General features: G+C 32.2%; 1 protein-coding gene across 3 annotated transcripts in view; it reads right to left on the bottom strand.

Moving 5' to 3' along the window:
- Positions 1-12,382, bottom strand: part of LOC145332670 (uncharacterized) — a 34,563-nt gene extending 22,181 nt beyond the window's left edge. For 2 of the 3 annotated variants that reach the window (XR_013884256.1, XM_080177677.1), the window contains exons 1-5: positions 3,823-3,963; positions 3,088-3,341; positions 2,121-2,825; positions 535-606; positions 107-197 (exon numbers count right to left, since the gene is read on the bottom strand). Coding sequence is in view for 2 of the 3 variants with exons in the window: in XM_080177677.1 (XP_080033803.1) it covers positions 107-197; positions 535-606; positions 2,121-2,825; positions 3,088-3,341; positions 3,823-3,954 (1,254 nt within the window). In the remaining variant the exon portion in view is untranslated. Of the gene's footprint in view, positions 1-106; positions 198-534; positions 607-2,120; positions 2,826-3,087; positions 3,342-3,822; positions 3,964-8,295; positions 8,346-10,113; positions 10,175-12,204 lie in introns of those variants that run through there. The other variant, XM_080177678.1, reaches the window with a different exon arrangement.
- Positions 12,383-12,803: the final 421 nt, after the last annotated feature.

Raw genomic sequence — 12,803 nt, 5'->3', positions numbered from 1 at the left:
ACCACGAATGATATAACAAAAATCATTAAACTAATACCAGCTAGACAGATAGACACAAACAAATATAGAGTAGCTTCGTTGAAACAATGAAAATTCAAAAGTTTACCTTTATGAAAAACTGCCGTTTCAGCCTGAGTCGGGGTTTCAGGCTTTTATCAGCAGCATGCCGACTTCGGATGTGACAGTCAAACGCCAGCCTAAAGTCATAAAAAATGTGAATTCATTTTCCAAAAACCACACAAAGATACAAAAAGTTTTGACTTTTACTAAAAAAAAGTATATGCCAATTAATATATCTTAACATATTGAGCTTTTAATCTTTAACTTTCAGGAAACAGGTTTTGGTCTATTCGTTGGTTAGACAGATTTAATTAAATCTACCTTCCACTAAAAACAAAACTAGAAAATCGGAGGGTTCGACCACAGAGACTGCAGCATTACTAAATCTGATGTGTGACCCTAAGGGGCCACAGTCCCCGGACCAACAAAACAGGGATTAATATCATTGTATTCATTTGAACATAATGTTTTTACCTGGAGGTTTTTGTTGTTCTGCATTGAGGACATTTGTACTGGAAACAGTCAATGTGCTTGTTCTCTATATGGCTGAAAATAAATAGATAAATACCATTCATTGGTTTAAAGATTTTTTTCTGAGAAAAGAACTAAAATATATTAAACTAGCGACTTCGCCCCTAGCCTCTAGGGGCTGTGCCCCAAGAGGAAATAAAAAAACACTAAAAAAAACCGGTTGCTGCTAATTGTATGTGAAATAGTTTCCCAAGAAAACTTTTTTTTTTTGGGGGGGGGGAGGGGGAGAATTTTCATTTTAGGGGGGGGGGTAGAGGTGTCCCCCATGAAAATAGCTTAAAACCACCACAGGACCAATAGGTATATACCCTAAAAAGTAGAATCCGATCGGTTCAATGGTTCCTGATATCTTAATCTTAAGACATCAAGCTACTTTGTATTATGGATATATCAACTGTATATGGATTGGCAAGGGACGAGGTAAAAGAGTAAATTTATCATGACAAAAAAATATTGACAAAATGTATTGCCGTTTTCGTCATACTTGTACTTTTTTGAATAGAAATGTTACTTCAATTAGTAGCAAAGATATTCTGTAAAAATTTACATGTCAATACATATACATATGTTTCTCTGTATGATGCTAAAATATCGAAAATTGCTGGTAAGAATAGGTTTAACTATCAGAAAAGCTTTCTATGGTGTTTTAAAGGGTCCTTTTAATCCAGATTACAAATTTGCTGCTAAAATCAGGATTCAAACCCCCCAACTCAATATATCTCTTTTTTGTAAACTTCTATGTTAATCATTTTAAGTTTTCATTTTTCAAAGTTTTCATCCTTGTTTTCTTGACTATAATACACCAATTGTGAATAAAATGAATGCTTCATTCATAGAAATAGTAGAATCATGATACAAAAGTATGCAATACTCTTTAGATATGTACTGTACATATGTACACTTGATTTTACTCTTAATTAACAGGGAGGTAGTTGACAATGGGAAGATACTGGTACCCAATACACATTTGGCTTTAAAACTTTGGGTATATTTTAGTATTAATTGGCTGGTACTAACTACTTTTAACCAATAATCAACAAGAGATATTTTGTAACATAATTGGGGGGGGGGCCGGGGGGGGGGTTGAGTATAAATCTATATCCTCCATTAACTCAACCCCTGAACCCCTGATATATCATCATTTTTGTTTAAATAAAATATAATAAATTGAACAGGTCATACTTTACTGCAGGCAAAAAATACTAAGTGTCTTACAGTCTTACCTAAGACCAAAAACATTTAAAAAGTAGCTTCGCTACTAGAAATAATATAAATAGGTTTCCAGTATGAATAAGAAACCGATTAAAATCTGCTGAATTAGAACCAGTTCTCAGCAATACTAAAAAATCATGTATAGCATCGTATTACAGAAAATTTTACATGAATATTAAAATAAAAATCATACAATTAATACAAGTTTTGTTAATACAGGCCTCCGGCCCCTAAGGACTAACAAAACTGGTTTAAATAAATTTAATATCCGCGAAAAGATGTCTATGATGCGATGCGATGCGAAAACAAAACTATACCTAATAACTTTATCCCTGTTGGCAAACTTTGTACTGCAGATGGTACAACAGAACTTCTTGTCCGTGTGTGTGATGTACGGCTCAAACATCCTCTCCATGTCCTTCTCCGTCAGGTTCCAGATACCACAGGTGTTGGTCAGGGGTGGCGTGGGGGCGGAGTCATTTTCCTCAACATTATTATCACTGGCTACATTATCAGATTTTGAAACTTTTTTCGCCTCGTCAGTGGCGGGTTTTATGGCGTCATCACTGGAAGGCTTTAGTGGAGGGGGAGTGGGTGGAGCCTTTGGTTTGTAGCTTATCAGCGGGGGAGGGGTAGATGAGGCAATATAGAATTCACTTTTGGCTTTAGTTACATACTTTTTATTTATTTCATTTAACCTAAGATTCTTTTCACTCACAATTTGTTGCTGTCTACTAATTAACATTGGAACGTTAGTTTGTTGTTTATCACGATATCTGGCCATTGCGGCCGAGGCAACACTTTCACGAAACCTGGACAACACAGCAGTTGGGAAAGCCTTTGGTGAACTGGCTTCTCCTCGGCTACTACCTGGAGATAGGGAAGGAGAGGGAGAGATCAGCTGACTAGTCTGAGGAGGGGTGAAGAGGATGGGATATTGGAGGGGGGAGGAAGAGCGGTCACTCAGAGGAGAGGTAGAGGCTGAGGTTAGACCCATCAACGTGCGAATTCCAAAGGGTTGTCTAAAATTTAAGAAATTAACAGTATTTTTAATGGTCTATGATTTAAAAAAAAAAAAATCATGGTTTCCCTCAAAGTACCTAGTCATGCATTAAAGAATCTGTCAGCCCCCCCCCCCCTTTGCACTTATTTGGAAATGAAATAAAAATAAGTTGTTTAACTTTAAGTCAGGTTAGGTTAGTTAATGACAGGGCTCCCACTAGGGGTTAATTTTAAATAGGTACCCCGACCCCCCTCAAACTTTGGGTTACTTTTGAATCATACCTGGCACTGGAAGATGGCACTGTAAGCTCTCTTGAAGAATAATCACACTCCTCACTCTCATTCCCTAGCTGAGGATTACCACCATCACTACCTGGTCGCCTCCTATTGGACATGGACAGGTCCAATACTGTGCCCTCATTCACAATGGTTGGACCAATCAGATCTGTTCTCACCCGTAGCCCGCCATGGTTGGTGGCATCTGATTGGTTACTCTTGCCACGTGACTTGGAAATGGTCAAATCCAGGGGCATGTCCTAAAGTAAAACATGTTATGAAGATTTGAAGATCAAATTCACACTCATATAAGTTTTGACTAATAAAAACAAGAACAAAACATATATTTATTAGATAAGTAATTATGAAATAAAATTATTTAAGGATTTATTAAAATTGTCCACTACTTAGGTCTAAACACTACAAGCATCAATGGCTACACACACACAATACCCATTTAAAGAAGTTGTAGCAGATATGCTACTTACAACGTAATTGTCCTTGTTTATTATCATTTCTTTTAAAATTCACCAGACAAATGTCTGAACACTTTTCAAAAAATGCTTTGTTGAGCATTTATCACAAATAAAACATGTGACACTATTGTATTTTATGACTTTTAGACTAATTTATATCAATTATTATAGAAAATCACTTCGAAAGAAACACTTGTTCTTATTGTAACAAACTATATTATTTGCATTGAATAAATAATAATAATTGTATGAAATCATTGATTACTTTGTTAGTAGCAGCCATTGTGTGTCCTGCTTCGCATATATATGCAGCTGTATAGCTTCTCAAAGACTCAAATGATTTTATTTGTGTATGACGTAATGAATCATATGTGCTAAGGTAAGGACAAAATAACATCCCCCCAATCCCCTGATGTAGCAAGCAGCACAAAGCAGGGTCAACTCACCTCCTTAGCCCAATACTTAAATAAGATTCTTGTTTAATCTGTTAACACTAAAAGTTTAATTGACCAAAAACATTTTAAGAATGAAGAATATTATCAGTAAATCACTAAATGCGAGTGCCATTTTAGCAAAGGTTATTAAGGAGACTTAAATAATTAAACTGTTGAGCAAACTGAGATTTACTTTCAGAAAGAAAAAAAATTATTTTATATTATCAATAAGTAATCTGCTTGGGAAAAGTGGCAAAAAAAATCAAAAACACTGTAAACAAAAGTATTGTATAAGGGGAAATATTAATTTAAGAATTGATCTTTAATGCCTACATCAAAAATTGGCCTCCCGCCAAAAATGTTTAATACTAAAGGACACTCAATAAGTAAAATTAACAGATATAGTTCATCTATGCTTTAAATTGAGGATATACTGTATATTTTTTCGGTGGATTTACTGATATAAAATTAAGAAAATAGTGTCCTTTGAATATTTGCTAGCAATTAACAAGGAAAAATCTTGGAAAAATTAAACAGCTGTTAATCACAGTTATCTTTTTATCAATTAAAATATAAATAAGAAATGTCGTACTATTAAATAACATTTGAAGAAATAAATTTATTTTCAGTATAGCATCGAATTTGATTACCCGCTGGATCAAAACCAATTCATGGACTAACTCCCCAAGCTAATAAAGAAAATGAGACATTAATGAATTATTTCTGTTAACAGTAAGTGGGGTAAATCAAGCAATACTTTTGTTCCATTAAAAAAGCTACTGTATCGTATAAATGTTTCCAGTATGGCTTTGAAACAGAGTAATATCCGCAGGTTAAGAACCGGTGTTCAGCCGTACAGAAAAAATCATGCATTGCATCGTATGACAGGATATTTACCACGAATATTAGAATAACTATCATAAAATTAATCTTTAATTTTTCATTAATATTCGCAGAAAGCTGTCTATAATACGATGCGATTAATAACTATTCCTAATTTGACCTCATGTGACACATTATAAACAAAACAAGAAAAAAAACTGTATTATGCAATAGTCCAAGAAAATGGAAGAAAAAGACAATAATATATTCTGTCCCAGTAGTAATCAATGGACCGGATGTTACAGTATGGCTCAGAATCAAATTCATAGAAGCAGGATTAAAATTAGTTCTGAGCGGTACTAATAACCCCCCCACCTAATAACGATATTTAAAAATTGCCCCTTTTTTACGAACCAATCAACATCTGAGAACAGTATACAATGATTTCTCAGCAAACATATAAGAGAACAGGTTTATAAAACTTTGGGTACAAGTATAATTTAAAATCCAATGTCCCTAACTCTCTGGCTCTATACAGAGATGGGTTTTTGAACCAAGAATGCCGCGTTTTTTCGATATTTTTTAGACCGGTCGTCTTCATTCAATCAATCATTATTATGAAATTGTCTCGTAGGATTTAAACAGAGTATACAACTTCGGAATTCAAAATTTTAAAATTATTATTTCAGCCATTTGTATAATGTCTAATAAAGCCCTTTAAAGATGCAAATATTAATATACAGCAAAAATGGATTTAAGATTATTTATTTTTTCTTATATAAAAGCCGTACCAACAAAATCGAAATAATTAAATAAATAGTTGTATACTCTGTTTAAATCCTACAGGGCATTTTCATAATAATAATTGAACGAAGACGACAGGTCTAAAAAATGTCGAGAAAAAAACGGGGCATTCTTTTTATTAATCCCAACCTCAGGATGGAAAACTGGAGGGCAGGGACATAAAAATAATTCTAGCTTTCTCGTATTGTGTTTATGCATTCTTGTCCAGGCATGTTAAGGGATAAGACAATGGTCAATAAATTGTTGCTACAAAGAATTACCCCTTCTGTAGATTACAATCAATGGTTGAAACGCCAAGACACTCAACTCAATGAACCAGCCAATCAAACATAACAGTCCCCAAAGTTGTTAAGCAAACGAATGAGAAAACATTACAATAAATTTGGGAACCAGTGTAAAAAACAACCAATGCTCCCTCCCTTCCTGATTCTTGTCTGTTTAGATTTTTAAATATTTTTAAAAAGATGATAACGAAATGCAAAGTATTTTTTGAAGCTCTTTGAGTCTTTATGATGCCTATAAAAAATTTTGTCATACAATACATGGCAGTATACATTTTAAATGGCCAATGAGAGGCCAGTATAACGTCATATTTTCATTGGCAATATAAAAAGCTTAAGGATTTTTAAAAGTATGATCTTGATTTTTCGAGGTTATATTTTAGAAGCAAGAATTCTCTATAGCTAGAGTATACCTTAAACCAAATTACAAATAGTAACTTTTACAATTTTCCAACTTTTTGATTAAAAATCAGTGGCAGGCACATAAATTCCCCAAGGGGGTCTGAAACCATGAGGGGGGGGGGGGGATAAAGGCCTTGCCAATTTAATTTTTGAGGGGGTATTTACATCCCATTTTCCATATGTATTATACACCCCCTTAAAATCATAAAATAATAAACTTAAAATTATGTTTAAAATTATATAATAATTTAATTAAAATTAATTATATACATTAAATAATATAAAAACATATGCATATCATATTCAATCTGTTTTAAATATAAGTGATGAAATTTAATATTTTAATAAACATACACACACGCACACACAAACACACACACACACATAAACATAAGAGTATACTAACAAAATGACACTTGAGTATAAAAGTAGATTTTGTACATTTTTAAGGCACTTTTTACATTTAAATCGGAGTTAATTACAGTTAATTAAGACATGCCAGAATAGTTCTATAGTTTACAAACTTGGCACGACGATTCCTTTAACATCTAGGTATAATTAAGAAAGCTTAGAAACTCTATCATCATTTGCTGAAAGTTAGGATATTCATAATTTATTTTGCTACTTATTATCCAATATACTTGATTTCAGTAGAAGTAATACTAATATATTCCTTGTACGATAAGGCACAGTTTTATAATGCAAAGCCTCTCAAAAAACAAGTCCTAAAATGGAAGTATGTCCATCCTGTAATCTTGGGCTAGATTAGATTAGTATAGAATATTTGGTCCGATAAATGCTTTGTTCATCTGCTTTTTGTTACCAAAGACTTAAAACTTACATGTTCTGTCGTTTAAATGTTGATAAATCCCCAACTTAAAATGAGGGCTCGGCAACCGCGCATTATCCGCTTGTAAGCCTCAGGAAAATTAACATATTACAATTTCAAAAATCTGCTGGAAGTCTAAACCTGTCCAAAATATAGCAATCAATCTTTTTTTTAAATTGAGCATCCAAATGAGTTTAAATTTGTCGCGGCTGACGCGCGGATGACGATCCTTATTTAAAATCCAGATCTTGTTTATTGATGTAACCCCACATATGTTTGTAATTTTCATAAATTTTTCTATGCATTTATGTATCATCAATAGACATAATATATCTAGATGGTACATCTTTAATAGTTTTTTCTCGCATCGTATTATAAACAGCTTTCCGCGGATATAGAATGTACAATTATAAGATTGAAACCAGTTTCTTTAGCCCCGAGGTGCCGAAGGCACGGGCTAAAAAATCTGGTTTTAATCTTATAATTGTACATTTTTATATTCGTAGAAAGCTGGATATAATAAGATGCTAGACATAGTTTTTTCGTATGGATAAGAACCGGTTCCTATCCACCGGATTCGAATGAATACGAGAAAAGGAATTCCTATAGAACACAATCACATTTGTTTAGTTTTGCATTAAAGTAATATAGCGAAGAATTTTTTGAGGATAACATTTCTAGAAAATATTTTTTTACATGACATAATTAACCAAGAAAAGCTTTATCTTAAGAAATGAAACTATTAAAGAGGAATCATTATCCTACCAAAATAAAAAAAAAATATACCCAAATCTGTAAACAATTTCAACCAATGACATGCCTGGAATGTACCTCCACTATTCCCCTATTGGCTGGTTTAGAGAGTATGTCTCTAGATTAACTCTATTGTATCATCACATTAAAGAAGATGACAAATTTTCTTAATCAAATTTCTAAACTTATGTATGTCAACTAGGATCTCGTAAACGGCTAGAATAAACTCTAAAATTTTGAGGAAAGAATAAAATACACAGAAAAGAAGTTCAAGCATTTTTTAAGAAGAGGGGGGGGGACCGGTGGGGGGGACCGGTGGGGGGGGGGGGTGTTAAACGTCGCTGATATACAGTACCTGACGACTGAGAAGTATCTTGAGTAGTCTTGCTTTTTAATAAAACAAAAAATCTTACCTGGAATGAAAAGCAGGGCAGTGGGGGTCCTTCGTCGATACATAACTCCCCTAAAATTAAAAAATAAGAGTTTTTTAATGATTTATCCCCATATAGATAGCTTAACCGTTAACTTTAGCTTACATGTTAGAATCGCCCTATCGATTTCAAACCTTGTTTGCTGATTCATAAGCGTAACAACTCTAAAGCCATTTCTAAAAGTTCGTATGTTTAATAGTTTATATAACATACAAATTGATAATGCTTCGCTACTTATAGAATTCACTTTAGTAAAAAAATTTGACGAAAAAAATTAATAACTGCAGCTTTTATTAGTATCCTAGTGTTTTTTTTTTCTTGTGCATTTTTATTTTGCTTAAACAAATAAAAAAGAAAAAGTAAGCTAAATAATACAATGACTAATTCAATGATTATATAAAATAACTTGCCTTAAAATTTAATACAAAACATAAAATAACAATAAGTGTTGCGACATAGCAGCATGATCTTATTTATTAGTTTATAAAGTTCTGCGTTTGGCAGGTTTTAAATATGCATAAAACGTTGCTTATGTTCTCTACCTCCCAGGGGTAAACGATATCAAAGACAAAATAATCGTGTAGTTTAGTTATATTTAGATTCTAGAATCAAAACACTTTTTGGGATGTTTTTAAAGAACACTTATTTTATTCCAGTATGACTTAGATTTATTTCCGCTCGATTAAAACCGGTTCTGAGCCATATTGAAAAAAACTATAATTAATCCTACAATTTTTATTTTACTATCCGCGGAACACTGTCTAACACGATGCGATAAATAAATATTATGTCAAAAATGAATAAATTAACCAGCTTAAACCTGTAAAAACAATAAGCTTCTAGAATTTATTCTTAATGTAAAACAAACATAAATTAAACTTATGGAAAAGACAATAGCTGATGAATTGACAAACATCCCCAATGCTGATAAACAAAATTACCCCCTCTATAGGTTAGAATTATTAATTGAAAAGTCTGGACACAATTAGTTATGCATAAACCAGCTAAATTTTAGAGCCAATGAATGCGAGATAATATGGTACTTTTATTTAATCTTCATTGTTTGATACAAACTTTTAAAAAATATTTAAAGGGTATTTTTGTTTATCATAACTTTAAATCGTCGATTGTGAGCTATACGCTAGATTGGCATGGGAATCTACCTTAAATGCTAGCCAAGATAATCACATTCTCCAAAATGAAAATTCTTAATTATAGGAAAGCTTTTCTACAGAAACAAGGATTACAACATCCATAAAAGCAAAGCAATTAAACGGTAGGACAAACAGACACTAACACTTAGTGTCAGAACTGAATAATCAGAATATAAATGTATAAGAGTCGAAGCAGAATTGTAAGCAGATTTGTTAAAAAACTGCTTGATACAGGATAATGTTTATGGACATACTTACATTTTTAGGACTTGATTATAAAGTTGCTTCGCTTATAACAAACTTTGTTGTCCCAGGAAAATACATACCAAAATTCAGATCAATCGGATGATTAGATCACATAAAAATTTGTTGTTAAGTAAAAAAATCAACATATTTAAAATGGACGCACGGACATTCTTGTAATGATTATAGAGTTGATACGCTTCCTAAATCGTACCTAACTACTAAAGGAATCACCATGCAATCAATAGGACAATTCTAACATGCCTAAATTAACGAAAAAAGCTATCCGTCTGTGACGGACGGACGTCCGGAAGTACGGACCGACCCTAATTATAGAAAAGCTTCGCTTTTAATACTTATAGAATAGCTTCGCTTTTAAAAAACTACACAAAGCTTCTCTTACCTTCATCATAAACGTCAGAATCTAAGCTGCCCGTCATTGCAAATTTTCCTTCATTAGAATTCTGAAAAAAATACATTTTTCAATAGAGGGGTAGTTGCACGAAAATCATATTTTTGGGATATATGGAACATAAATGGCTGTCCTGTTTTCACAAAAAAACATCAAGATGACTATTTTGGTGTTGCTTAATGGAATGTTATTTATTGCAATACAAAATTGTATACATTAGATGGTATTCTTATAACTTATACTTGCAATCAAACTTGTTAAATGCACTTTATGCAACTATCACTTGTATTAGCTTAAATAGTTGTTATTGGCCATTACTAATTGCAAATCACATGCATTCAAATCCATGTTTACTTAGTTAATGAATGAAATCGTTCGTTTATGGGGTTTATATAGCAGAATTGGGACTACTATTGTTCTTACAAAATAACATAAAAATATATATCTATAAGAAACATTTTATAGTAAAACAACGTTTTTTACTTCAATTTTATTTATCTTTAACCTAAAGTTTCATGCTTTCGCAATATTCAGAAAGATACTAATGTTTTTATAACATAATTGGCAGATTTTGTCAATAAATTTTAGGAGATTTTTCAACATATTTAATTTTACATAAAAAAATACTAATTTTGAAGAGCTACATTTATAAGAAACTAAATAAATCAATATCTTTTTTAGAAATAATATATTTCACTTTGTCTGTCCATCTGTACGTAAATGTGATTTTCTCGGCTACTATTTAAGATAGACTGCTTAAAATATGACCACATAAAACTCTAAAACTCGTATTGTTCTTTGTTCAAATAAGCTTGTTTTTGTATAAATCTAGTGCTATTTTCTGTCTGCATGCTTTTTCTACAATGTATAAACACTTGTCTTTTACTATGACTGTACATATCAAAACAATAACATGTACGTACTTTATAACCTAGTACATCATTAATTAATAAATCAATGTAAACATTTTTTAAAATCACAAAAGGATGCTTCTGTCCTTTTCTATAAAGTAGTAAGCTTTTTTTGTCTGTAACGAAGGATCTCGATCACCACTGAACCCATACGGTTATACTTTACGTGAGGCTTCTTATAGGTGCTGAAATGGTTTTAGGCCAGTTTTTGAATAAGTCTGGGTATGGTTTAGGACTATTTGTTTGCCCTTCCAAATTCATTCGAATATAAAGCCCCTAGATGCTAGGGGCGCTAACAGAAACTAAATCCTTTATAGACTTTATCAAGTTTTCAATATTGATGAATAATTTTGAGTAATTTTTCATGATTATCATGTAGTAAACACGCCTCTTTTTAACATTCTCCCAACCCCCTTCCCAAATCCCGAGAAACCGAGAAAATTCTAATGCTTATCGTTTAGGAAAAATTTAATTTATTTTCCAATGAGCTATCCCTCTCCACCGGAACATATTTTTCATTGATTAAATATTTTGTTTAAATATATTAAAAATATGATTGGTTTATCAATAATTTGTCTATTATCATTGGACACTTGTACAGCCCATTCTGAAGATGTACTGTTTCAACTTCATACTGTCTTGTAGGAATAGATATAATCTATATAGATACGCACTATCTAAATAAGCCAATAGGAAACTATTTGATGAATAATCCGGCTATATTATTGCTAAGAAAGTGTACAGATTTTAATACGACAGAGAAGTTGATTTTTCATTCGTTCGCAAAATGTATCAGTTATGAATAGTCGAATTTCTTAGGACAAAGCTTGCTTGGGTAAATTGTAAAGTGTAAAAATTTCTTTCTCGTATAATGTGAAGCATATAAACACATAAAATAAGTTAGTTATAAACAACTTATTTTCTTAGGATAACGTTAGCTTTCTAAAAATGATATTGCCGAAATATTGCATACCCTGTATCTCGTATATAACAAAAAGTAAACAAAGTCAATTTGTCTGCTAATAATACCTTTTTAAGTTTGATGAAAAATGGGTCAGATGGACCATCTAGATATATTGTTGGACACCTGTACAACCCAATCTAAAGATGTACTGTTTGAACTTGTTCGTACTATCAGCCATAGTAGAAATACATATAATCTAGTAGATACCTGCTATCTAAATCAGATGTGAGGAAAACTGTAGACAAACAATCCGGCCATATTATTGGTTAGAAAGTGCAAAGATTTCAATACAAAAAGGCGTTAAAGATTCAGAACGTCAAAATCGAATGATTTAAAAAAACATACATGGATTTATTACCAAATATATTTGAAGATTTTAAAAAAATAATTCGAAGATTTTTTCTTATAAAAATTGATTTATTTCAATTTTCTTTTATTTACACATTATGTCTTTCGTCCAATTAAGTCTCTTGTCCCTTGAGGTCTTTGACTTTTAGGTTTTTAGTTTAGGTCTTTTGTACCAACACCAAGAATACTAGAATTGGTCAGGGAGTAAGGGAGGGGACAAAGGATCAAATATTCAATTTTTAAAAAGTCTCAGACTTTGGGTACTGGCTTAAAGGGCGAGTATAGGTTGAATATGATATTAGCTCAAAAAAACCGTACTATTCCACAAATTCCAGCTGTTTATCTTGAACAGGAGTCGAAAAAATCATGAAAACTTGAAAAACTAGGAATCGATCTAGCACCCCAACCAAATATCATATCTTTAAAAAACTTTATAGGAATGTGTAGAATGTTGACTT

This window comes from Acartia tonsa, chromosome 11 (genome assembly GCF_053477335.1).
Source record: "Acartia tonsa isolate MP-2025a chromosome 11, ASM5347733v1, whole genome shotgun sequence".
Taxonomy (NCBI): domain Eukaryota; kingdom Metazoa; phylum Arthropoda; class Copepoda; order Calanoida; family Acartiidae; genus Acartia; species Acartia tonsa.
The sequence above is the reverse complement of the archived record's forward strand: the minus strand, read 5'-3'. Positions and strand labels throughout refer to the sequence as shown.